Raw genomic sequence first — 27971 nt, 5'->3', positions numbered from 1 at the left:
TGTTAAATCATACAGACAGTAGTTACATAGCAGGGCCAACTATTCTGTTAAGGGTGTTCCTAGACAGACTAACAAAGCGATGTATTCTTTTGTTTCTCTCTAAAAGAAGAAAAATATAATTTAAAAAATAGTGCATATTTTCTAAAACAATAAATTTATAGTATTAATATTCGTAAGGTCAATCAAAATGAAGCTTCTCCTTTGGGCCTGCATTGTATGTGTTGCTTTTGCAAGGAAGGTAAGTAAAAGGACTTCCAAAATTGTAGCAATTGTATAACCATTCAATAATTGTTGATAGGGATTTGTGCTTATGATAAAGTTACTCTAGTATTTATAATAAAGCAGCAAAGAGACATAGATGGACATGAAGTTTGTAGTGTCAGACTTTTCAAAGGAAAATTTAGAAATTAAAATAATAAAGTTGTAATATCTGCAAATAGATAAACAGCAAGGAAAGGAGGTGAGTTCAGAAATGTAGGAGGCTGGAGGCAGAAAAGTTATAGAAAAGCAGGATCCCATGTAGATTATCTTAACAGAGTTTATCTCTTCAAATTACAGAATGCTGGATTGGGCTTCCTATGGCTGTGAAGTGCCATTGCTGGAGGTATTTATGTACAGACATTAGGGATACTTGATGGAATAGAAGTAAATGCACATCATACCTTTAGTGGAATGTAAAGTAATATAGTGCAGTGTAATGGCCTTCAGTGTAATGTAAGTAGATGAAATTCTGGTGTAAGACAAATCTGATTCAAATTCTTAATAATAGCCAGTGACTATGCTAAATATTATCTCTTTTTAAATGGAGAAAATAATAACACCTATACCATAAAATTGTTTTAAAGATTTTATAAGATAATTATATAAAGTGCTTAGCAGAGTACCTCAGGTATGATAGAAACTCAACTGCTACATGATACTATTTACTATTGATGTTATTACCATGCCATCCAAATGTTAAACTATTGTTTTTGTTCCCTAAAATTAGATAAATTAAGCTCCAATTATTAAAATAACAAATTATGATTTTCCTGTACTACTTTTTATTTTTATTCTGTAGTTCATAATCTGTGGTCAATTCACAAACCATATTGAAGCTTCATTGGAAAACAAATGGATATGTGGTCCTTCTGGTACTGTGATGAGGTGGCAAAGATCACTCTTTTTTTTTTTTTTTTTTTTTTTTTGAGATGGAGTTCCACTCTGTCTCCCAGGCTGGAGTGCAGTGGTGTGACCTCGGCTCACTGCAAACTCAGCCTTCGCGTTCACGCCATTCTCCTGCCTCAGCCTCCCAAGTAGCCCGGCTAATTTTTTGTATTTTTGGTAGAGACGGGGTTTCACCTTGTTAGTCAGGATGGTCTCGATCTCCTAACATTGTGATCTGCCCGCCTTGGCCTCCCAAAGTGCCGGGTTTACAGGCGTGAGCCACCGCCCCCAGCACAAAGACTACTCTTTACCACACGGATGCACGCACACACACACACACACACACTCACTACAGACAAAACCTGGGAGGTAAAAAGTGAATAGCAAAATCAGATATATGAATGAGAGCTGAATGATCTTTCAGATAATAAAGATTTATGTACATGTTGAATATTACAAACCAAAATCCATCCAGCCAAAGTAAACCTCCCTGAGGAAACTGTTTAAGTCAAAACCATATAATGATAATGATGACGATGATTAAAAACTTTCATACCAGTGACTCAATTTTCAAGAAAATTAACTATAAGTATTGTTAAACTTTGCAAATTTTTCAGCAATATGGAAATGTGGGTACAGATGTTTTCAAATACGTAACCACATTAAAATATATTTTCCTTTCTTTTAGAGATGGTTCCCCTTCAATGATGAGGTAAAACTTTTTTTTTCTTTACATGCAAGTATATTTGTTTTTATCTTAAAATAAATTTTACATTTTAAAACTCTGATTCCTTTACAATGAAATTTAATGACTGCTATTGCTCTTAAAATAATAGTGCTATTAAACTCTTCTGATTTGATAGAAAATTTTATGGAATATGTTTGTGCTCAACATATTTAGCAAAAGGTCTTTAGTCTTTTTAATGAGCAGAAGCATTAAGTGCACTCCCTTTGCAGCGTAAGAAAATTTTTGCTATGACAAGGTTTTCCCCTCATGCCTCTAAAATACATTATCAATATATCCTAAGTTTACTTGAACAAACTTAGTGATGAATCTGGAGATGCTCTGTCTGCATGAGGGGTTAGAGCAAAAGAAAGCATGAAGTAGTGGGCCAGCCATATATTCAGGTGTCTGTCTTCAAGCTAGGAACAACTAGCAGGACGAATGTATCCCAATGAGTTAGATGATTTCTCTGCAGGAAATACCCATAAATTATCCCTATGAGACCAAAGCACATACTGATTAACTGATGTTAGATTTTTTTTTTCAGTTCTTTGTTACTTGTGCCTCAATTTCTGGTAATGGAAGAGTACTAAGAAAATTACACTTATACCCATCCACAAGTATGCCATAAATCAACGTGACATCCTAGCAAAGAAAGTCCAAGAGACATAATCTGTGATGTGCACACTTTTGACCAACAATGATCAGACATATAACAAAGGAGTGGAAATCTTTTGAAAATAGTGTTTTAAAATAGAAACTGTATTAGATCTTATTTTGAATTTCTTATGAGTTAATATTTAAGTCCTCAGATTCTCGGGTTCTATTATCCACAATACAAATAATTGATATTTGCCTCTATGAACACCTGGGGACATACATACATTAATTATGTATGTATGTCATACCTCAAGGGTCTCTGGTAATATGACTCGTGAGAAAAATTTAACTCAGTAATTCAGGAAACCTACCTAAAATTGGAAAAAGATTAAATGTTAATTAAGACGCTTGACTGGCTGGGGAATGTAGCATCCCAGACACAAGAAGAAAGAAACCTTGACTGTTTTTCCAGTATGTAGGATCCCAATACCTAGCACAGAGATGGCACAGAGAAGGTACTTATTTTATACTTTAAAAAATAAATCATAGAACTTCCATCAAGAAAAACCTTAAAATATCTCAAAGACCCTGAGGAACAACCTACGTTTATTGGGAAACTTCTCAGTATTGTATATTACTATATATAATAATAATATTATATACAATAACATTAACAACATCTACATCCAGTCTGCTCACCGTCTCATTTATTTATTTATTTTTATTTTTTTGTTTGTTTGTTTTGTTTTTTTTAAGACAGAGTCTCCCTCTGTTGCCAGACTGGAGTGCAGTGGCCTGATCTCCTCTCACTGCAACCTCTGGCTCCCAGGTTCAAGCAATTCTCCTGTTTCTGCATCCCAAGTAGCTGGGACTACAGGTGCCCGCCACCACACCCAGTCACTTTTTTTGTATTTTTAGTAGAGATGGAGTTTCACCATGTTGGCCAGGATGGTCTCGATCTCTTGACCTCGTGATCCTCCTGCCTCAGCCTCCCAATCTGCTCACCCTCTTAATAAAAATTTAAGATGCACAGTGTTAAAGGAAGGGAAGCATTGATAAAGAGAGGTAGGAAGTTGAGAAAGATAAGTCTGGAATATGGGACACCTGGAAGAGGAATAATGAATCAGAGGCTTCAGTGGACACTTTAGAGGCACAGAGAGTGCTGAGGGCAGTGGGAAAGACAACGGAGGGTGCAGAGAAGAAGGCCTGGAGCTGCCAATCTCATAATCCTCTATCAATCCTAAAAGTGTGCGTGCTTTCCTTCTATCTTTATCCTGGCCTAGGTTAGCATATTCTGTGGACTATAATACTCTTATTTGCTTAAACACAAAATATTTACTCTTCAGTTGGAGTTAATTCAATTTTCTTAAGAGATTATTACTTCTTACTTCAAAAATATGGAAGTACGCTAGCCTTAAGAAAGAGATTGGAATTCTTTCAAAATATCATTACTTATCATATATCATCACAGTTGTACCGTAAGTTATATACAGACAGGACAAATACAAACAATCAACTTTGACTTCTTTGTTTCTCCTTTAGGATTACAATGACTATCATCACCCACTTCATCCATCTCTGAATATTCCTTATGGCATACGGAATTTGCCACCTCCTCTTTACTATCCCCCAGTGAATACAGTCCCCAATTACCCTGGAACTACTTACACTGAAACCCGGTTATCTCCGTATCCCTGGATTCTAACTGCTCCTGGATTCCGCTATGTCTATCACATCCCTGGTTTTCCCTTAGCTACTCGGTTGAATGTTCCTCCGCTCCCTCCTAGGGATTTCCCCTTTGTCCCTCCTTCAAGGATTTTTTCAGCAGCTGCAGCACCCGCTGCCCCACCTATTGCAGCTGAGCCTGCTGCAGCTGCACCTCCTACAGCCACACCTGTAGCAGCTGAGCCTGCTGCAGAAGCCCCTGTTGCAGCTGAGCCTGCTGCAGAGGCACTTATTGGAGCTGAGCCTGCTGCAGAGGCACCTGTTGCAGCTGAGACTGCTGCAGAGGCACCTGTTGGAGCTGAACCTGCTGCAGAGGCACCTGTTGCAGCCGAGACTACTGCAGAGGCACCTGTTGCAGCCAAGCCTGCTGCAGAGGCACCTGTTGGAGCTGAGCCCGCTGCAGATTCACCTTCACCAGCTGAACCTGCTACAGCCAAGCCTGCTGCCCCAGAACCTCACCCTTCTCCATCTCTTCACCAGGTAGGTTGCTTATATCTTACCACTATAATGTATGAGAAATGAGATTTGTAGAAGGGAAAAAAAACCATTCCCCAAGCAAACCTATATCAACTTAGATATTTTGAACAGCTTTATTGAGATACAATTGACATACCACAAACTACACATATTTAAAGTGTGTACTTAGATATGTTTTGACATAAGTATACACTCATGAAAAGAATTACCAGGATGGGGAATGTATCTACCACAGTCAAAAGTTTCGTCCTGTTCCTCTGTAATCCCACATTCCCCATCCTCCCATCTCTGGACTGTTTTTTGTCACAACAAATTGGTTTGCGTTTTCTAGAATTTTATGTAAGTGGAATAATATTGTATGTACTCTTGTGTCAGACATCATTCACTTTTAGAGATTTATCCATGAAGTTGTGTTTATTAACAGTTTGGTTCTTTGTAGATTATTATTTTATTATACAGATACACCATAATTTGTGTACCCATTCATCTGTTAAACAGATATGAGCTTCCAGACTGGATGCATTTATTTACTTATTACATTCTATAATGGCTTAAACATCCAGTACAATGTCAAATAAAAGTGATTAGATGGACATCCCTACTCTGTTCCTAATATTAGGGGAAAGCATTAAGTTTTTTAACATATCTTTACACACACACATGCACATGTATATGTACCTACATACCCTCCTCCTCCTGGGGCCATGTATACATTGTACACACATATTATTATATCTATAACATACACCATGTGTACATAATGTGTATATGTAGTATACACATATATGTGTGTGTGGACATACATATTCATGAGTTTTATTCTGGAATGCTATTAGGTTAGTATGCTTTTACACTTTATTAAACAGGAACAGATAAATATTTTTATCGAAGGCTAATTTTTCCTTTATTGAGATCAAGCCATTCCGAGTGCTCAAACTTATGTCCTGTGAATTTTGTGGTTTTTCACTCTGGCTGGTGGGATGAAGAACTTTTTCCTGCCCTATGTGAGTACCAATTGTTGTTCTATTCTGTCCTTTCAGGTAGTTCTCTACCTGACCTCAGGTAGTATCTTCATATAATTAATCAATACTCAGTTGAAATGTGAGGGTATCCTGGTTTTTTTTTTTTTTTGAGACAGAGTCTCGCTCTGTCGCCCAAGCTGGAGTGCAGTGGCCGGATCTCAGCTCACTGCAAGCTCCGCCTCTCGGGTTCACGCCATTCTCCTGCCTCAGCCTCCCCAGTAGCTGGGACTACAGGCGCCCACCACCTCGCCCGGCTAGTTTTTTGTATTTTTTAGTAGAGACGGGGTTTCACCGTGTTAGCCAGGATGGTCTCGATCTCCTGACCTTGTGATCCGCCCGCCTCAGCCTCCCAAAGTGCTGGGATTACAGGCTTGAGCCACCGCGCCCAGCCGAGGGTATCCTGTTTTTAAAAAAAATCAACTTTTATTTTAGATACAGGGGTTACATGAGGTACATATGCGGATTTGTTACATGGGGACATGGTGTGATGCAGGGGTTTAGAGAATGAATCCCTTCTCCATGATAGTGAGCACACTACCTAAGAAGTAGTTTCATAACCCAGCCCTAACCACCACCTTCTAGTAGGCGACAGTGTTCATTGTTTCTATATTTATGTACATGTGTGCTCAATGCTTAGCTCCCACTTATAAGTGAGAACACATGATATCTAGATCTTTGTATTACATCTTTGTGCCCTGTTTTCCCATCAGGTACTCTGCCTGTAAATGTGGGCTATCTTGACCTTCCTGGAGTCCCAGTTCCATCTACTTAACTCAGAGAATCTGCTGGGACACACTCTGTCTCTGTCTCTGTCTCTGTCTCTCTCTCTGTGTGTGTGTGTGTGTGTGTGTGTGTGTGTGTTTTCTCTTGCACCAAGCTGTGGAAACTCACTCCAGGCAGTATGATAGGACAATCATAGAGAACAACTACCTTGCTTCCTGTCTCTTACTGATCAGTTTTACACAACCTGATAGTTAGATCTTGAAAAATTGTTCCTTTTCATTTTTCTTCTCATGTTTGCACATTATTTTTGTTTTGAGCAAGAGAGTAAATGCAGTTTCTATTATTCATCTTGAACTTTAGCTTTAGTGAAGTTTACTAAACTTTTAGAAAAACAATTGTTTTCAGATAAAAAAAAATTTAAGAAGCACCTAGTCCCTAAATTTTAGCAGATATGACCCAAGGAATTAGACTATTTTACCAAAGGGAAACCATGATTCTGAAATACATAGAAGATACTCTGAACCCTGGCAAGAGGCTAAAAACAAATGGAAGTTTAAATCCACCAATGAATTATTTATGCAGCACATTGCCACCACTTGGAAAGCTCTAGTAGTTGTTTCCTAGGAGATAAGAACTCTTTTTCTTTTAAGATGTTCACCAGTGGGTTACATTCAACGGTGTTTGCAGCTTCTCTAGAGAGGTATGATGAGCGAGGCTTGTTCTCCAATGTTTCACACATTAAACGTGTTCATTCAGTAGATTTGACTCAAGCACTTTCCATCTGCCAGGGTATTATGGATATTGTATATATATATACCTGTAGCTCAGGGTTCACATGAGAGTAGAAGGAAATGATAGAAAGTGAAGATAAAAAGAAATAGAACCTGATAAGAAGGGACCTTGAAAACACTAATCAATACTTTGGACTTTATCCTGTAGCCAAAGCAATTTATTAGAGACCTTCACTGAGAGGAGTGATTCAACCAGTTCTCTGTTTCAGAAAGCTAAATCTAGTAGTAGTATGTAATATTTTAAACATGTTAAGAAGAAATCAGCAGAACACAACTTCTTAGAGAAGAAAGATTATTTAGAAAAGATAGGCCCAATACTATGAAATAAAGTACATTTGATTGTTTATGAAAAGATCTTTTTATTTGTTTTCTAGGCAAATCAGTGAAATTCTCTAGAAGAGTACCATGGGTTCATTTCTGTAAGTCATATGTGATAATATAATTTAGAAATTACAGATAAAGAGGTTAAATCTCATAATCAGAAGCTACCTTGGAATGTATTATGTTTTTTACTACATGAAAATGAGAAAGTGGAGCTTAAAGAAGCACTGGTAGTTTGTGCCTCAGAAACTTTCAAACTATTAACTCATGTCTTGTGTAAGGAACTCAGGCTACTTTTGAACAACTAGCGAGTTCCTCCTTAAATTGATCCAAATTGATTATGACTTGAAGATTCTAAATTAACAGTAGTTAATATAGGTAAAAACCTTTAACATGGGAAAGAGGGTAGGACTATACATGGAAAGAGGCATTGTTTACGTTCTCACAGATTATTCTGTGTGCTATCACTTCAGCCACCATCCTACCTCAATTTAGACCTGAAGTCTCCCTGTCCCCACATTGCACCACCCAAAGGCACAAACAAACAGCTCAACTGGACTCACTGTGTCTTAGTCATCTGATCAGGGGATAAGCAAGAAATCTGGCCATCTTAATTTCAGGTTCTCATCCTTCATCCCTTCTCAAAGATGTTCCAATTTTAATGTTTACCAGAAAGGTAAATGACAAGGCTTTGACTGTCAGCCAAATGAAGGTTATTTCTGGGGTGACATCATTAGCTAAAGTAGAATCGAAAAGCAAATGTGATGGTAGTTATTGTTGTTGGTGATACCTCTTTACAGCAGCCATTGCCAAAGAAACTAAAAGATACCCATTTTTAGTTAAACCTTGACTATTGCTATACTCTTTGGTTTTCATTTATTTTACTTTTATGTAAAATGAACAATTGGCTGATGAGTTAGTTCAAGATATTAGATACACATAATAGTTTCATACATTCTGTAGTCATTTGTATTTAGTATTTTGCCATATAAATTACCCAATTCACAACAGGTAAAGGAAAACAAATACTACCTCTTGGGTAAAGTCTATTAAGGCAGAGAAGGAACTTCACATCATTTGATATCAGGAGATAGTGTTGATCTGAAACCAGCACCCACACAGAAAACATCATGTGTAATATATACAGGCAGTCAAACAAATTATAACATTGAATTCATATTACATTTTAAATGAATTGTTATGAGAATGCATTATTAATTGTTACAGGTACACATAATTGTTGCAAGAATGCATAATATCTACAAGAAGACAAAAGAAAACAAGATGAGTCTCTTAAAAGTATATTTTATTTGTAGCATGAATTTGTAGAAAATCATTCAATAGTCTTTTTAAAATAACATTAAAATCATAAATCAAGAAAAATAATTGTGCTTTAAGTGGGAGTCATTTAGTCATTTTATTATATTAAACTAATATGTTATTTTCTTCTTTCAGATACTGATGCAGAAATCAGTGAAATCTACAAAAATTTTCTTTCTTTTCCAAAGACTATTTCATTCTGTTGTATTCAGAGTATTCATCTCACTACATTGATTTGTTTGTGATGATTTTTCCTTGGACTTAATTTGTATTGAAATAACATTGATAATTCAATAAATAAAATAGATAATTTAGACTAATGGTGATAAGGTCTGAATGAAAACTACTCTAGGGAGGACTGAAACGGCAATCGTTCAGCCTAGTCTGGAGTCCAATTATACAACTACTATAGGATGATGTTAGTATTGGTTTTGAATGTAATAGGTTTTTTTCCTGAACAAGCATATTTTGTAGTCAAGGATCTTTTTGTCACAAAACAGTAAAGCATCTGTGTTTAACCTATGGTAAACAACATGTTAATGAACTATGCTATCCATGACTTAATGGGCAGTTCAAATGCGACATTTACAGTTTTTCATCTCTTTTATGCCAGCACACAATCAATTCATCACCAATTGTCTTTTGATCTACTTCACAAAATATACCCCCAAATCCTAATACTTCTAACCTTCTCCACTGCATCTAGCCATCTCTAGCTATTGTTATCTGTAACAGAAATGGAGAAAGAGTCTTTTTTTTTTTTTTTTTTTTTTTTGCGAAGTCTCACACTGTCGCCCAACTGGAGTGCAGTGGCGCCAACTCTGCTCACTGCAACCTCCACCTCCCGGGTTCAAGTGATTTTCCTGCTTCAGCCTCCCGAGTAGCCAAGACAATAGGCGCGTGCCACCACGCCCGGCTAATTTTTTGTATTTTAGTAGAGACAGGGGTTCACTATGTTGGCCAGGATGGTCTTGATCTCCTGACCTCATGATCTGTCTGCCTCGGCCTCCCAAAGTGCTGGGATTACAGGAGTGAGCCACCACGCCCTGCTGGAATTTCGTGTTAACTGGTCTACCTGCTTCCACCTTTCCTCCACCCTGATCACATGCATTATCCACTGAGCAGTCGCAATCAGACGTCCAATCAAACATTATTCAGATAGGATCTCTGAAAAGCCTCTGACACTTTTTCTTTTAACATGGAATATATTCTAAACACCTCTCCAAGGACGCAAGACTTACCTGGGGGAACTAATTCTAACTTTATTCCCTATCATTCTCCATCTTGCCCCATACTCCTGGTACAGCAGCTTTTTTTCTTTTTTTTCCCTTTTCAAATATGTTGGTTTTGATCTTATCCAAGAACCTTTCCCCTGATGTATGAATAAGTGCTTTTCTACTTTGGGGGTCTCGTGTAGAAATCCTGCTTCAGAATGGTCTTCCCTGAACACTCTATCTACATAAATCCCTCTTCTGCAACCCAGTGCTTTTCGTTCTATTACTGACTTCTTTTCCTTGTAGAAGTTACTATTACTGCTTTTTACCTTTTTTGATTTATTTGTGTGTTGTCTTTGTTGTTACCCTCATCTTATCTCCACAAAAATATGTGCTCCATAAACACAGGCATTTCTGTGTCTTATTCAGCGCTTTATCAGGGCCTATAGCAATGCCTGGGACATATTAGGTGACCAGTGAATATTTTTGGAAGGAAAAAAAAAACAGGAAAGAATGAAGTAACAAGCAAAGAGTGAAGGAAGGAAACATTTTTACAAACATTCAGCGTATTTTTTATTTTGAAATAATTTTGTATTTTTCCCTATATCCTACATTGGATCAGAATATTACTGTTATGTATAGCCATGAGGACATGGTCTCAAAAACTGAGAAACTTTCTTAGATAGTAAAATTGTTACCTTGAGATGTTTGCTTCCATCTTCTAGAGTCCAGTAGGAGCTAACTTTAATTTGACTTAGCCAATAATCTGAAACTATTATTATAGTATCTGTCTCTCACAGATATATGCAATATTCACCTCTAAATATTTAATGATAAATTAGTAATCATACATGATATTCATTTTTAATGATTATGTTGTCAAAATTCAGGCTTTTTGTATGAATTGAGGATTTAAAGAAGAATTCGTAAATATGACTGGATAAGAAACAACAGGAAGATGAAGAAGATGAACCAAAATATAAACATCAAGAGGCTACAAAGTCTTAGCAAATTATAATTGCTAATGGGACATTATGTGGTATTTAGTATCACATTTAGAACTTAGTCATTTGTTACGTTTTTCATGGGGCAAGAGAAAGAATTTATTCCAAGAAAATTTTGGGATTTTTAAAATAAACATGACATCTTATCACGAGCAACATTTACAGTTTTTGCTTTTACTACAAAGTGCTGTAAAATGTTCTGCTCTGACAGTTGTGAGAGTATGAAATTTAAGTCTATCACTACAATAATACTTTGTTTTTAGTGTTCATTTTATTCCTCCTGACTGCATTGAGATGAGTTAGATTGAGTGAAAGGTAAACACTAACATTTGAATTGATGTAATTTCCACTGTGGAACAAACTGTTGTTAGTAAAGAGACATCAGCTTTGAGACACAGAAAAGTCATCCAAACCGGAAGATTGGGAACTTCCTAAATTACTTTGGCTTCCATTTATTACATTCAATTAGTCAAAAATGTTGTTAATTATACACTTTAAAGGCCATTTTTGGTAAGGTCTATAACACATTCAAAATACTACATACAAGTGTGTATTATCATAAATAATTCAAAATAAAGCATACATGTAACTACTACCATCTGGAAATTTCACACTAAATTATAAAACACTTCCATCACTGCATATGTTGTTTAATGCCCCTTTATCAATCCACCTTCTTCCTTATATGTAGAGTTAAAAACTACTTAGTGGATTAGGGTAATTCATTCTACTTTTAAAAATGATTTTTCCACCTCTAATGTATTCTATAAAACAATATTGTTCACTTTTGCCTACTTTTGAGCTTTTTATTGAAAAATGCTACTGTAAGATTATTTGGAGTATTATATCTTTTGATCAATATTAAGATACATTTACAGTTTTGTATGTGTGTTTATATCCGTCTTACATACTTCTTTACTGTATAGTGTTCTATTTAGCCACTGGAAAATGACATAATGTCGTTGCTTATAGAAGGTGTCTGATTCTTATTCAGTGCTACTTTCTACAGACAGGTAACTATTCTCATTTATGATTAAGGAATGTTCACTCCTTGGTATATATGTGCCACATTTTCTTAATCCAGTCTGTCATTGATGAACATTTGGGTTGGTTCCAAGTCTTTGCTATTGTGAAGAGTGCCACAATAAACATACGTGTGCACAACCTGCACGTTGTGCACATGTACCCTAGAACATAAAGTATAATAATAAAAAAAAAAGGATAAAAAAGGATTAAAAAAAAAAAAGAAATGTTCACTCCTTCGCACTGGTATCAACTGCAAGGACCACTATACTTCTCCAGCGATTGCCAGATGACCCACTACACATTCTTTCTTCTATTTTTTTCTTTTGTGGCCAGAAACTCAGGACCTCAAAGAGGTATAAGTTTGTGTGTATGATTCCCTAGCTTTTCTCTAAAATTTTAGTATGCATTTATATGGCACTTACAATATATAAAAGAGTTTTATGAGTTTTAAAAAGGTATATAAACAAGGCATATAATAAATGATATATCATTCTGCAACTTACTATTTTTACTCAACATTTATATTTCTAAGACTTTTCACATTTTTGAATGTATTAATAGTTTCACTTTAATTGATGTTTGCCATGAAAGATCAAATATATCACATGTTATCTGAGTAAAAAGTAAACTATATTTCCTATATGATGATGCTGTAGAACTTATAGACTAATTTAGTTATAGGCCTTATTTGAGGCCTTTGCAACTAGCCTGAATAAAATGTTTCATTATTTATATTATCATATGTATATATGTATGCGTGTATATATGTGTGCATGTGCACACCTAATAAAAATCTTAAATCAAAGCTGAAATAAAAAAATTATAGGAGAAAATACTATTTTCTACCAATATCATAATGGATAATCCTTTTTAAATGACTACATATTTAGACAAGTTATGAAATACATATATGAGTATGATGCCAATAAGAACTTATTCTCTAACCATTATGAATACAAATAATCATGGATTCTAATAGCAAATATTAAAATATTATTGAAATAACTAACTGAAGTAAGTCCCTTTTTTTTCTTGTTTTTAGTGGGGAGATGTTTAATGCCACTGTGATTCATTCAGTGGAGAGGTAGCACCCTAACATTCTTACATTTAAATATGTTTTCATGCTTTATGTTTTTTAATTCCACATGTGTGTAACCCAATTCTTCACTCTCAAAAATTCTTTTATGAAAATTGGTGTAATAATTATGATCACTATCAAAAAATTTAAGGTAATATTAACAGTATCTTCATTAACTTTAATTTTTAACAGTATCTTCATTAACTTTAAATTTTTAACATACAGTAAGAAAATAGCATCCTTCATTTCTTATTAAGCTATATCTAGAGAAAATACAATATGTGAATTGCTGTAATTTAAGGGCTGGAATTTAAATCAGAGTGTGTACAAGGATGACATGAATGCTAAATCTTACCTTCATGTTTTGATGCTTTTCCTTGACTGAAATGTCAATTTACTTATTTTTATTATATAACCAGATAACAGATCAATGGTACATGCAGTGTGGAAATATGCAAGTGATATTTTAAAGTACCAAACTTCTCCACTTTTGCTGTGGCAATCCAGTGAGAAGATGTCCTCTGTCATGTAATCTTTGTACATGTCTGCACAAGGAAATATATTCCTCTCCCTGAATTATTTAGCCTAAAATGTATCTATGAAGTTATTATAAAATACAATAAGAAGTGTAAAACAATACAGACATCCTTTCCAAAGCAAGTGCATGGATATCCTACATTTTAGTTACAGGGATAATTAGTGAATTTCCTCATTTAAAAAAGAAATTTTTATTCCAAGGATGTTTCTGCAATTATGCCATTATTATATAATATACTACCTAGTGCCATGAAACATTCTGAGAGGTATCAGAGGAGTTGAGAGATTCTTCAGTAGGGATAGGAGATACTGTTTCATAAAAATTTCTTCATCCACAGTCTTCGTCACCTGCCAATTTCTGGAAAAGTCAGGGTGGGATTTTTTATCCTGCTTACTCACTGCCCATAGAACACATAAAGGGATCTGAGTAAAGCAAGGAAGGTTATATGAAAACTTAGCATGTCTTCATGTAAGAAAGAACTGGTAGCAATACTTCCGGTGAGCATTGAAAGAATACATTCAAGACATTCTTCCAGAACTGAAATCAACAAAGCAGGAGTCAGAATGCCGTTCTCATCATCAACACAGGTGTTTTCTTTCTCATTTGCCTATTTTATCCTTAGAACTTAAGTGACCTTGATTTAAGTGATGATTATTTTGAACCCCCACCTTCAGAAGCAAATTCACCAAATCCTCTGGCATATGGGAGATTGTCATTTTTTAAACCTTCTTACTAAATACAAGGTAACTCAAAATTTACCTGTGAATGTAATGGTTCATTCTGGAATAATTTTCTGATAAATACAGTTATTAAGCACAGACAAAATAATTGTGATAGACAATAGAATTTTGTGGATACAAAATACCAGATGCTGGAGTCAGACCAAGTGGGTCCATACCCCAGGATGAACACTTAGTAGCAAAGATAGTCCAAGGAAATTACTGACTTTCTGTATGCCTTCATTTTCTCATCTGTAAAGTGGAGCTAACACTAGTATAGACCAATAGAAGTTTAAGTATAATATGAAATTAAGCAAAACACTAAGCGTGTGATAAATACAATTATTATTGTTCCAAGATTTTTTTAAAAATCAGTGAGCAGTTTCTCCATTAATAAAACTCTGTATCACATAAATAAACCCATAAAAAAGATAATTAAGATGAAAGAATAGTCATTTTTATTCTAGCTCTTTAATCTAATACATAAATAAAAATGAAATTCCAGATTCAGCATGCTTTCAGATACATATTAACATCAACTTGCTCTTCCACCTATCAGCAGAAATGAACTCTCAAAAGCAGATACTAATTTTCTCCTGTTTTCTAAGCATTCTTATCTGAACTACCACTTAAGACATAGTTTTTACAAGAGTCATTAGTATTATCTGTCTCATTTTATTTATGAGATGCAAAGGACTAATTTGCCTGAAATCACATTGTTAGCAGGTGACAGAAACTTGCTTGCAGTATCTCATGTCGTTGAGGTGCCCAAATTTTCTCTTTGTGTTACTAGATTATGGAGTAATAATTGAGATAATATATTTGCAACAAATAAATAAGTAAATGTCTAGTTCATGAATGTGCCCTGGTATTATAAAATATATATCAGCATTATGCTTTCCAGGGATAACATGATTGTTGTTCTTAGTATCCCATTTTAAGAAATCTGTGGCCGGGTGCAACGGCCCATGCCTGTAATCCCAGCACTTTGGGAGGCTGAGGCAGGTGGATCACGAAGTCAGGAGATCGAGATCATCCTGGCTAACATGGTGAAACCCTATCTCTACTAAATAATATATATATATATAGCGGGGCTTGGTGGCGGGTGCCTGAAGTCCCAGCTACTCAGGAGGCTGAGGTAGGAGAATGGTGTGAAACCGGGAGGCGGAGTTTGCAGTGAGCCAAGACTGGGCCACTGCACTCTAGCCGGGTGACAGAGTGACAGACAAAAAATAAAAAATAAATAAATAAATAAAAAGAATTATGTGCATATGTTTGTCAAACGTACCATTATTCAAACATAAATCAATAATCACTGTATCATTCATATAGATTCTTCATGTTATGGTAATAAGATAATCCTCAAAATATTAGTGTCATATACAATTTAAGATTATTTCTTCTTCACATCACTTGAGGTTCTAATGCAGGTATTATATATGAATTTCATGTGCTACGTCTTGAACACATCCCCTCCAAAGTTCCATATCAGAGTAAGAGAGAGATAGGGAAAAATACAAATTCTTATTGAATTGCCATAGCCAAAAAATGGCGCACACAACTTATCACAGCCCATGGGTCAGCACTAGGCATATGCCTACACACTCCCTGCAAGGAAGTCTGGGAAATGTAAAGGAGAAAGTGTAGCACTTACTCTCTCTACAATAGTATTGTGTCTATTAGTAATACTGTGAGTATGTGCGAAGTGAAGATAATTTGAAGAATAATCAAATCAAATTAATGAAACTTTTGCTTTAAATTTTGAGTCATGATATATCATATATATTCAAATTTTCGGATATGGATTCCTGAAACATCTCCCTTCAAAATACTCACTTGTATACTTCTAACAAATCAAAATCTTACTCAATGTTCCTTATTCGGAAGTTTGGTCCTACTATGATAGCATCTGTGGATTATATCATGAACACTAACGGAAGTGAATAACAAATGACTTTGGGATGTGAATTGCTTTGCTTTTACTATTAAATCTCTCTTGCAAGCATATAATTTATTGCTACATTTTATTTCATTTTTCTAAGACTCACTTATAACAGTCAAGGTTATTATTTTTCCTTTGGCTTGCCTGTTATGTCCCTGTTTTTACCAAATGTGTGTTACCAATGGTATCACACCCCTTACCACTCATCAAAAAACAGTTAATTTATTCTGCAAAATAAAAGACCCAAAATCACAAGTCATAGACTTAAGTAATATATATATATAAAGGCATCAGACCTTACCTTACTATTCCTTGAGCTCAACTCCAAAGATATTCTTTCAACAAAGAGCTTTTTGATTTCCTCTGTGCCAGGAGATTTTCTACATACTGGGAACTTAGGCATAGACAATAGCAAGGAGTCTACTCTCACTGAAATTACATTACGGTGGCATTAAGCAGAAAATAAGTGAATTTTAAAAATCAGAAGATAAAACAGGTGTTTAAAAAAAAAAAAAAAAAAACTCCTAAAACATAGCGCTATGAAAAAGAGTTTGGGAGAACCAGGTGCAGTGGTTCATGCCTAAAATCCCAGCACTTTGGAAGGCCAAGGTGGGAGGATCTCTTGAGGCCAGGAGTTCGAGACTAGCCTGGGCAAAATAGTGAGACTATCGGGAAAACCCGGGTTCTTTTCTACTTCCTAAGTGTCTCGGCTGGGTTGAGAAATTTAAGGGAAAGAGCACAAGAGAGAGAAATTTAAAGCTAGGTGTCCGGGGGAGACATCACATGTTGTCAGGATCGGTGATGTTTCCCGAGCCCTAAAACCAGCAAGTTTTTATTAGCGATTTTCAAAAGGGGAGGGAGTGCACAAATAGGGTGTGGGTCACAGAGATCACATACTTCACAAGGTAATAAAACATCACAAAGCAAATGGAGGCAGGGTGAGATCACAGGACCACAGGACAGGGCGAAATTAAAATTGCTAATGAAGTTTCGGGTTCGCATTGTCCATAACATCTTATCAGGAAACAGGGTTTGAGAGCAGACAACCTGTCTGACCAAAATTTATTAGGTGGGAATTTTCCTCCTCCTAGTAAGCCTGGGAGCGCTACAGGAGACCAGGACTTATTTCATCCCTTCAGCTTCGACCGTGAAAGACGGTACATGCTTCCAAAGGGGCCGTTTATAGGCCCACCCTCAGAGCACATTCTCTTTCTCAGGGATGTACCATGCTGAGAAAAAGAATTCAGCGATATTTCTCCTATTTGCTTAAGAAAGAGGAGAAATATAGCTCTGTTCCTTCCAGCTCACCGGCAGCCAGCTCAAAGTTACCTCTCTTGTTCCCTGAACATCGCTGTTATCCTGTTCTTTTTTTTAAGATACCCAGATTTTATACTGTTCAAACACACATGCTCTACAAACAATTTGTGTAATTGACACAATCACAGGGTCCTGAGGCAACATTCATCCTCCTCAGTTTAGGAAGAAGATGACTGGATAAAGAGATTAAAGTAAAGACAAGCATAGGAAATCACAAGGACATTGATTGGGGAAGTGATAAGGGTCCATGAAATCTTCATAATTTATGTTCAGAGATTACAGTAAAGACAGGTGTAAGAAAGTACAAAAGTATTAATTTGGGGAACTAATAGATGTCCATGGAATCTTCACAATTTATGGTCTTCTGCCGCGGCTTCAGCTGGTCCCTCCGTTATGGATCCCTGACTTCCTGCAACAACTCTCTCTATAAAAATTAAAAAAAAAAAAAAAAAGTAGCAGGGCATGGTAGCACATGCCTGTAGTCATAGCTACTAGGGAGGCAGAAGCAGGAGGATGGCTTGAGCCCAGGAGTTTGAGGTTGTAGTGAGCTATGATCCGCACTGCACTCAGCCTTGACAACAGACCAAGACCTAATCTCTAAAATAAATACATAAATAAAATTTAAAAGAAAATAGTTCAAGGGAATTTCAACATACTTTAACACAAAACTTAAGTGTCAGCTAATAATATATAGCAAGTCCTCACTTAAAACGTCTTGGTTATATTCTTGGAAACTATGACTTTGAGCAAGAAGATGTATAACAAAACCAATAATACCATAGGCTAATTGATAGAAGAAAAAAAGTATAAATTTCCCATGGCATATTTCTGGTCACAAAAACATTGAAATAAATGTGAGCTATGCATATATTTAAGAAAGATTAATAGAAACAAATAAGAAAATTATTTACCCAATTTTTGGTGAGGCAGTGAGCAATGGCAGTCATGATGGTGATAGGTTAGATCAAAATGTAAATGTCTGCAAAACAAAAATTGCAAGGAGCACCTCCTACCACTATGCAGTTCTAAACAAACAATAATTAATGTGATGGTCTTGCTGAGCTCTTTTGTACCACATTGTTTATTGTTGTGCATTTAAATGACCTTTTACCATTTTTATTTTATATCCTTTACAATTTTTATTTTTCAATAATTTGTCTTCATTCATTCATTCATTCATTTTCCAACTCACTTATTTCAGCTTCAGTGGTGAGAGCCTATCCCAGCAGCTCAGGGCATGAGGCGGGAACAGCCCTGTTCAGGACCTCATCTCAATTCAGGGCACACTCACACTCACACCCACACCCACACTCAGACTGGGACAGCTTAGAGAAGACAATTCACCTGTCTTGCTCATCTTTGAGATGTGGGAGGAAACCAGTGTATCTGGAGAAAACACACAGATTTGGAAAATGGAAAGAATAAGCAATCCCTACACAGACCATAAAGTTACAGACAGTCCAATAAAAAAGATATAATATGTGAAATGTCATTTCCCACAAAACATAACTAAATGGCCAACAAAAGAGAAGCTGATTAACATATTTGCCTACCATAAGAATGGATATTAAAACCACGATTAGTTACTTCTACACGTTTGTCACAACGGCAAAAAATCTAATGGCACCATATGTTGATAAAGTTGTGGACTAACCGGAACTAAAACCAGTAGATGCATAGATGACATAATCACTTTAGAAAACTGATGGTGATCTTAGGGAAAGAAATTGGTTTATATCTTGGACCTAAGCAAATACATGGATATATAAAAATGTAATATTTAATGAGTTGTACACTGATATTATATATGTTTTACTGTTTGTGAATTTTACCTAAATTTTTAAATGTTCCCAAATAACATTTTTAATGTTCCTTTTCATCAAAAATTATCAAGAATCTAGGAGTGGGGAATCCAACAAAAGAAGTGCATGACTTCTGTGGGAAAGTTTATAAAACTTTGGTAAAGTAGATATCAAAAAAATGCAGATCCTATGTTCACGGATTGGGAATTTTGATAATGTAGATACAGTAATATGTTTCCAAAATTCAAACCAGAATTGAAATTTGACAATATGATTTATACATTGTCAGACAAAATCAAATCACCTGGAAAAATCAATAAACATAAACAAATGCATGTTTGAGGGGCCTATTCTAGAAGATCGCAAGAATTATTATAAACCTATAATTAATTAAAACTCTGGCATTGAAAAGACAAACAAAAAACCAAACATAAAAACAGTCTCATGCATAGGGACACAATTTATGAAAGGGTTAGTGCTGCAGTTTTTTTCACGGTAATGCCATTAACCAATTAGTTATAAATATGGAAAAAAATTAAATTGGATTTCTACTCAATATCAGGTCAAAATTCAACTCTATGGTTGTTATGGACCCAAATGTGAAAGAGAAAACTAAAGTCTTTTAGAATATGACGTTGCAGAATATCTTCATGACATTTAAGTAGAGGAAAAGTTTTAACCTGAAGTAAACTAGTGATGATTCTGACTGTGTTAAAATTAAGAATATCTGTTCCTCAGCATACCCTGTAAAGATAGCAAAAATGCAAGCCACAAATAAGCAATAAAATAGTCACACTTTGAATATATATACACCCAAACATATATATGCATGTGTATGTTTCTGTATGTATGTAGCTTATATGAATACACTGTACATATTGTGTGGATGAATTTTAATATTTTAATATTGATCAAAAGAAGCAAATTATAAAGAAGAATACATGCCATTATAATTTCCTTTATATAATGTTCAAAAATAAGCAAAGCTAAAATATGTTCATCAGGGATGCAACAGAAGTGTTAAAACTATAAAGAAAACAAATAGTAATTACAGTTGTCTCTAGAGAGTAGGGAAGGTACAAGAAAACATAGACACACACGAAGATGTTGGCAATGCTCTATGTTTAATGAACTGATGGCCTATGGTTCATCGGTGTTTGCTCAATAGTTACATTTAAGGTACTTTCTCGTATTGGCATTATATTTTATAATGAAAAACTGTAACAAAGACTTGCAATTAGGAAAATTTTGTAGCAATTAAATATAGTATATTATGAAAAGAATGCCATGAGGGAATTCCAGTTCTCTTCATTAGATGACTCTACTCAAACCCTCAAACCTAGTTCCTTATTTACACAAAAATGGTTTTGAAGAAGAAAGCATTCAACCACCAAATCACAGAATGTAGCACTTTGTATATCCACACACACTCCTCTCCTTTATTTCTTATGTAAGATTAATCCCTCTTTTTGAGGATCATCTCTGTTTACTATCCTTTATCTTCAACCTCTAGATCTCTATTTCACCTGTCATCACTTGAACATGCTAAATTTTCTAACAAAATATAAACTATAAAGAAATACCAAAGGCCTTGATATTCTTAGTCTTGAATTGTAATTTTTTCACCATCATAGTCAAATTTTATCTGGAAGCCTGCACCAGCAGTAATTATTTTTTCATTTAAAATTCACTCCTCAGCCCCTACAGTCTAGTTTTTACCTTTTTCTTACTCTGAAACTGTCTTATTATGGTCACCAGTGACCCCTTTTTGATAAATCCGTGGATATGTTAAAGGCTTTATCTTATTTTACATCTCATCATCATGGAATAATCCTCAATCCCCTTCTTTTCTTTCTAAAGACAGACTTTCTACAAAATTTCAATTCCATGACTACCCACATACATTTAACACTGATGTAAAGACCATAACCACAATAGCTATGTAAAAGACTACTATTATATGTCCTATAATTGAATTTATTTTTTTTCCTGAGTTCCTGGAGTAGAAAACTTAGTCTAGTCAGTTCCAAGTAAATTCAGCCAATCTGGGGGATGCCTCATTTACATGTAGCTAAAATTCAGACTCATTAAGGATTTTCCTTCTTTCCTCCCTGAGTATCATCTCTTTTTACTAGATACTGAGGTAACATCCTGCCTGTGATAAGGTGTAATATATTTTGGCCAAAGTCTACATTCTGACGTTTACAAATGTGTAATTGTTCTCAACTGACCCACAGGCTTAGTCATTTCACTCCATTGTGGTAGGCCTAAGGGGACCACATCCTTGTCTGATTCCTGTGGAGTGTCCACTTCTTTTTTCTTTTTTCTTTCTTTTTTTTTCTTTTTTTAATTTTTTTTTTAATTTTTTTTTTATTTTTTGAAAGAGTCTCACTCTGTCTCCCAGGTTAGAGTGCAGTGGCACAATCATAGCTCACTGCAGCCTCAACCTTCTGGACTCAAGCAGTGCTTCTGCCTCAGCCTCCAAGTAGCTGGGACTACAGGCACACACCATCATGCCCAGCTAATTGTTGTTGTTGTTGTTTAAGGAGAGATGGAGTCTCACTATGTTGCCTATGCTGATCCTACCACCTGGGCCTTGCAATATGTGAGGCACTGTGCCTAGCCACCGGCACTCTTTATATCAGGTAATTTTTGTACCCTACTTCAAGCTGAAAATGATATGTGCAGAAGAAAATTTGAATGCTCTCCCATACCCCACTTTGTCTGTGGAAGTATGAAACCATCGCTCTTTCATTCCATATATCCAGTTTGAACATAGATGACACACAAAGATGCACAGGAAAGTTCTCTGCAGGAGCTCTCATCTCCCCAGTGTAGACCCAGAAAGAAATGCACTGGGATATCCCAACCTCACTTGAGAAGGAAGAGTGTTATCTCCCATTAAGCTGGAGCTTGGCTCTGTTTGTGGATAAGCGAGAGGGGCAGGATGTAGTATCAAAAACAATAGCTGTTTAAATATACATATGCTCTTTAAATTCTGTGATACATGTGCAGGATGTGCGGGTTTGTTACATAGGTATACACATACCATGGTGGTTTGCTGCACTCAAAATCAAACACCTCACGTTCTCACTCATAAATGGTTTTTAACTCTCTAGTAGCATTTCCATCTCTCTCACTTTTCCCCACCTTAGGTCTGTTCATAGGCCTGATGATTTCATACACTTGCAAAGTTTTTTTATTACATCTGAAAGCCTGACTATTTAGTTTTAAAGCTAAGATTTTGTTCCATTATTCTTAAAAAAAAAAAAAAAACAGATTTAACGAGGTATAATTGATATATAATACACAGATTTAAGTGTTCCTATTTTGACAGTTACGTGCAACCTCTAAGGGCAATGAGACTCTCATAACTCATAGCTCAAATTGAGAGGTTCCTGAAGGAAAAATGGGGAGAGAAAAGAAAAAACCTTACTAATATTTCACATAAATATGCCTTCACATATCATTGATTCTCAAGTCCATATTTCTTACTGCTAGTGGGTTACTATTTAGATATGTGACGACACCAATGTCTGATAGGCATGCACAGAAGTAAGAACCCACTAAAGAGAGCAGGAAGAAAGAGTCAAAGAAGTAGAACACTCTCAAAGTATGACCTGATCTTAGCAAACTACATCTATAGGGTTAAGAGGGAGTCACTACTGTGTACTTAAAAAGACTTCCTTTTGCCTTCAACTTTTCATCCACAAGAGTTAAGCGAGAGAGACAAAATGCTATCTGCTCCTGGCAAACATGACTTTCTTCTAGCTTCTCTCCAGAGTTCACAACCTAATCACCCTCTTCCTGCCAACCATCAGGACTAAGCTTCTCATGTCTCTTATTTCTATTTTTTTGTTATTTTAGCCTTCACAAACACCACAGATTTCCCAATGTTTCCTCTTCTTCTGGACCCTAATCTTCATACATATCCATGTATTTTATTTCTCTGAACCGTCTGACAGCACTTCCCATCTCCTGAGTCCCTTAAGTTATATCCTATGACACTCATAAGTCACCGGTAAACATGTTATATTCTAAACTTCTCTAAACCTTCACTTTATCTCTTGATCTAAATAAACCTGGCACATTTCTAAGGACATTGTTGGAATAACTTATAAAAGATCTAAATAAAATGAAAAGGTATTTCATGTTCACAGACGAAATGACTTAATATTTTAGGATGGCAATACTCCACAAATTGAACTACAGATTTAATATAATTCCTATCAAAACCTCAGCTTCTCTTTTTGCAAATTTGACAAGCTGTTTCTGAAATTCCTGTATAAATGCAAGGAGATGGAATAGTCAAAACAGTCATATAGAAGAAAAACAAAGTTGGAGTACTTATACTTCTGAATTTCAAAGTTTACTATACATCACTATAGTACTGGCATAAAGATAAACATACAGAACACTGGATTACAATGGAGAATCTAGAAATGAGCCTTTACGCTTAAAGTCAACTGAATTTCAATAAGAATGCAAATAAATTCAATGGGGAAAGAATTTAAAAAAAAATACTAGGACAATTGGACATCTACATGCAAAATAATTAAGTTGAACCCTTACCTATTAACCATTAATAAAAATGGATTATACACCTAAATGTAAGAGTGAAAATTTAGGTGTATAATCCATTTTTATTAATGGTTAACAGGTAAGGGTTCAACTTAATTATTTTGCATGTAGATGTCCAATTTCCGGCCACTGCACTCCAGCCTGGGTGGCAGAGCAAGACTCCGTCTCAAAAAAAAAAAAAAAAAAAAGAGTGAAAATTATAAAATTATAAAAATTATTTAAAAATTATGAAAATTATAAAAACTCTTAGTATAAAGCACAAGATTAAATCTTTACAACCATGAATTATGCAGTTTTCAGATATTACACCAAAAACACAAATGGCAAAATAAAAAATAGATAAATTGGAACTCCATACGTATTTAAAACTTTAGTGCATCAAAAAAACACCATCAAGAAAATGAAAAGACAGTCCACATATAGTGAGAGAAAATATTTACAAATCATACAGCAAATAAAGGACTTGTATTCAGAATATAAAGAATTCTTACAAATAGCACAATTTAAAAATGGGCAAAAGATTTCAAGAGGCATTTCTCATGACAACATATACAAATTGCCAATAAGCGCAAAAGATGCTCGACATCATTAGTCATCAGGGAAATGCAAATAGAAATCATAGTGAGATATCACTTCACACACCTACAAACATGACTAGAATAAAATAGTCAGGAAACAAGGGTTGATAAGGATCTGAAGATATCAGAACCCTCATGCATTGCTACTGAGAATATATAATAGTACAACTGCTTTCTTGCTTTGAAAAACATTTTGTCAATTTGTCAAAACATTAAACATGGAATCATTACTATATTTACACTTTTTTACTTAGCTGTCCAGTAAACAACTTAAATATAATGCTGGTCTAATACTCCACTACTGATTACCTCCCCATTGGATCTCTCCCTACTGCTATCTTCCTCCTCTTAGTAACTCAAAACTTCAGTCCTCCAGTTGTGCAAGCACAACACTTAAAAGTCTTTCTTGATTATACTCTATTTCTAAACCCCCATAGCTGACATGACAATGTATTTTGGAAATGCCAACTTCAATATATATCTAGAATCCAAACATTTCTTTGTTTTAATTTTTGTGGATACACAGTAGATACATATATTATGGGGTATGTGAGATATTCTGATAGATGCATGCAATGTGAAATAAGCACGTCATGGAGAATGGAGTATGCATCCCCTCAAGCATTTACTTTTTGAATTATAAATAATCCAATTACATTCTTCAAGTTATTTTAAAATATACAATTAAGTTATTATTGACTATTGTGCTATCAAGTAGGTCTTATTCATTGTTTGCCATCCCTCCCTATCACTACCATATACAAACCACCATAATCTCTCATTGATTATCACAATCACCTACTAACCTCTCCTTTCTTACATCTTCCACATCCTCCTAATGTATTTTCTACACAGCAATAAAAAGGATCATGTCAGAGTCATCTCTGTCCTCCTGAAATTCTGCAAGTGAACCACTGTGTCTCATGCGTAAGTTTAATGAGGAGAATAAAGTATTTAAATAAGTGAATCATATATTTAAGATTTATTTTTCCAATAAACGTACAAAAGCAACTCTACTATTCTACAAAGGAAACGTTCACTGTATTTATATTGACAAAGCATTGCTTTTTAGCAGTCTGGAATATCTCTTTTTTAAATTGAAGAGATAAAAAAGACACATCTATAAAGAACATTGTAAATCTGTCATGCTGTGATCCCTTTTTATAATACAGGAGATTATAAACTTCTCAAAATGATGAAGGATATGAAAGCCATTAACCCTTTGAGTAACCATATAAATTACTAGTGGTGCTTAGATTAAAAGACTGGTATGATTAAAGATAATGGGCCCTGAATTTTTCAAAGAGTTTATATAGCTGTAAGTCTAGGCATTAGATCCTTTCAGAAGAATTCTTTGCTTATTGTTAATCTTGGAAATAAGGTAATTTTGTTAGTAATAACTTTATTCTCTCTTTTCTCTTTATATATGTACCGGAGGAGAAGAAGTTATTCAAAGAATGACAATAAAGTTTCTTGTGGAAAGTTATACTGATTATATCTTAAATAAACCATTGATTAATTAAAATTCAATGATTTGTGAAGGGGAAAGTAGGTTAAGGAGTTATAGAAATAATACAGAGCATAAGCACTGTGCATGACAATGCTAATATTAAATATTATCTAAGATTTACTTATCATACTACACAGAAAAATGTGAAGTTCAAAAGCCCAAAAGAAGTATCAACACTACATTGTCAATATATATGTCTCTGTAGGGTTGGGTCATGTATCTCATTACTTTGAAATGCATTCTTTTTCCAAAACATTTCATTATTTTTTCACCTTCCTGTTCATTGCTTGCCATGTGAAATACAACTTCTCTATACATCTCAATCACAAAACAGTGCAGCTTCTTTTCTTATGGGTGTTTATCTTTTTCATTGTGTGAAAGTACAGCATTGCTTTCATTACTTGGACAATGAATATATCCTCACTAAAATCAAAACTACATCCTGCCACTCTCTTCCTGTGCTTTTCTTTTTACATGTCCCTTTTGTTCCACTGCAAAATATGATGCAATATTTTACAGGACATTTAAATGTCTATTTAATAAAAAGATCACTATTTTTAAAATTTAATCTAAACACAGTAAGAAGACATCTATTATTAGATAGATCCGGAGTTGAGGATATTTACATATGAAAAACATGCATCTAAGGATCAAAGAAATCCAGCACCTTTGAGCCGATCATAAAAGATAGTAAAACAGTAAAACAAAGATCATACATGGAAGATGTCAGAGGAATTATTAATGATTTAAAATGATTTAAACTTTTCTTACCCACAACATGAATAGCTAAAGTATGATTTCATAAATTATTTTAAATATATGAAGAACAGTGACATATAATTTATGAGAAATTAACCTCCATCTACATAGGGAGGGAGAGTAGAATTAGTCTTAATCCAAATAGAAGGACCAAATAAACATGCAATATGGAGGTTATGGGTTGCTCTTCATAAAGATCTTAATCCCAGATTTCCCACATCCTAATACTCTGCCTAACTCCTTTAAGCTCAGATTTCCTCATCTTCAAAAAGGAAGGTAATGACTTACAATCTTACAAATTCATATATAGAAGTGATGAAAGAATATTGTAAAGAATTTAGCATAGTTTAATCTCTCAAAAATGTTTCTTCATGTTAACATTATTGTTAAGTTATTGAACAGGAAATAAGCCGCCACTTCTAAATAAATTGAAACAGAGGGTCGTTTTCAAGCAAGTAGTCTTTATGTATACAATTTAATGCCTCCCACTCAGTTTCAACAGTTTCACATAAATTATTTTATGCATAGATGACACATTCAAAACCCTGAAATAATAATAGAAAATTTGGGGGAAAATAATAAAAATAAAATGGTAATTAATTAGTGAGAAAAAGTAATTACATTATTTAAATAATTAAATAGTATAATTGTCATCTCCAAGTATCTAACTCTTTTAACTATGAGAAAGTGTAAGTATTTCTCTTGGAATAGTGCTATCAACATTTCATTAGCATTCAATTAGCATTCAATGTTGAATTTAATATTTTATAAATGTATTGACTAGTTTTACTTGTAATGTTTTACTGTTGTTTCTATTTCAAATTAAAATTGGATTCTCATTTCTTTTAAGTAGCAAAAATAGTTTCACGAAAGCTTTTTATTATTAATCAAAAATATATATTAATTGAAACTGTGCTTTTCTATTTTCCCTTAGCATTTAAATGACCGTGAATATGATCAAAACAATATTCATGTTAAACACCTAACTATAGAATAGACTCCCTGGTTTTCTGGTGGTCAATATACCTCTGTTTTGTGGACACCATTAATGGAT

General features: G+C 34.8%; 1 protein-coding gene across 2 annotated transcripts; it reads left to right on the top strand.

The window, feature by feature from the left end:
- On the top strand, positions 1 to 27908 carry PRR27 (proline rich 27). 2 transcript variants are annotated; one of them, XM_026446913.1, is made up of 8 exons: positions 1 to 238; positions 1835 to 1858; positions 4013 to 4675; positions 7583 to 7627; positions 8985 to 9267; positions 12040 to 12080; positions 13136 to 13177; positions 27852 to 27908. In XM_026446913.1, exons 1-4 carry the CDS (start codon positions 188 to 190, stop codon positions 7592 to 7594), a joined length of 750 nt encoding a protein of 249 aa, XP_026302698.1. In that variant the 5' UTR covers positions 1 to 187; the 3' UTR covers positions 7595 to 7627; positions 8985 to 9267; positions 12040 to 12080; positions 13136 to 13177; positions 27852 to 27908. The 2 variants fall into 2 exon arrangements, with proteins under 2 accessions (XP_026302698.1, XP_023046022.1); XM_023190254.1 differs by lacking the exons at positions 12040 to 12080; positions 13136 to 13177; positions 27852 to 27908 and having other exon boundaries at positions 4013 to 4480; positions 4571 to 4675; positions 8985 to 11851.
- Positions 27909 to 27971: the final 63 nt, after the last annotated feature.

Source organism: Piliocolobus tephrosceles, chromosome 3 (genome assembly GCF_002776525.5).
Source record: "Piliocolobus tephrosceles isolate RC106 chromosome 3, ASM277652v3, whole genome shotgun sequence".
Classification (NCBI taxonomy): Eukaryota; Metazoa; Chordata; class Mammalia; order Primates; family Cercopithecidae; genus Piliocolobus; species Piliocolobus tephrosceles.
This window is presented reverse-complemented; position numbering and strand designations above follow the sequence as displayed.

Bases quoted from the DNA above. Each gene is read 5' to 3' on its own strand.
- PRR27 (XM_026446913.1), top strand. From the start codon at position 188: ATGAAGCTTCTCCTTTGGGCCTGCATTGTATGTGTTGCTTTTGCAAGG. The intron at 239-1,834 runs GTAAGTAAAAGG...CCTTTCTTTTAG, and splicing joins GTGTTGCTTTTGCAAGGAAG to AGATGGTTCCCCTTCAATGA. The intron at 1,859-4,012 runs GTAAAACTTTTT...TTTCTCCTTTAG, and splicing joins GGTTCCCCTTCAATGATGAG to GATTACAATGACTATCATCA.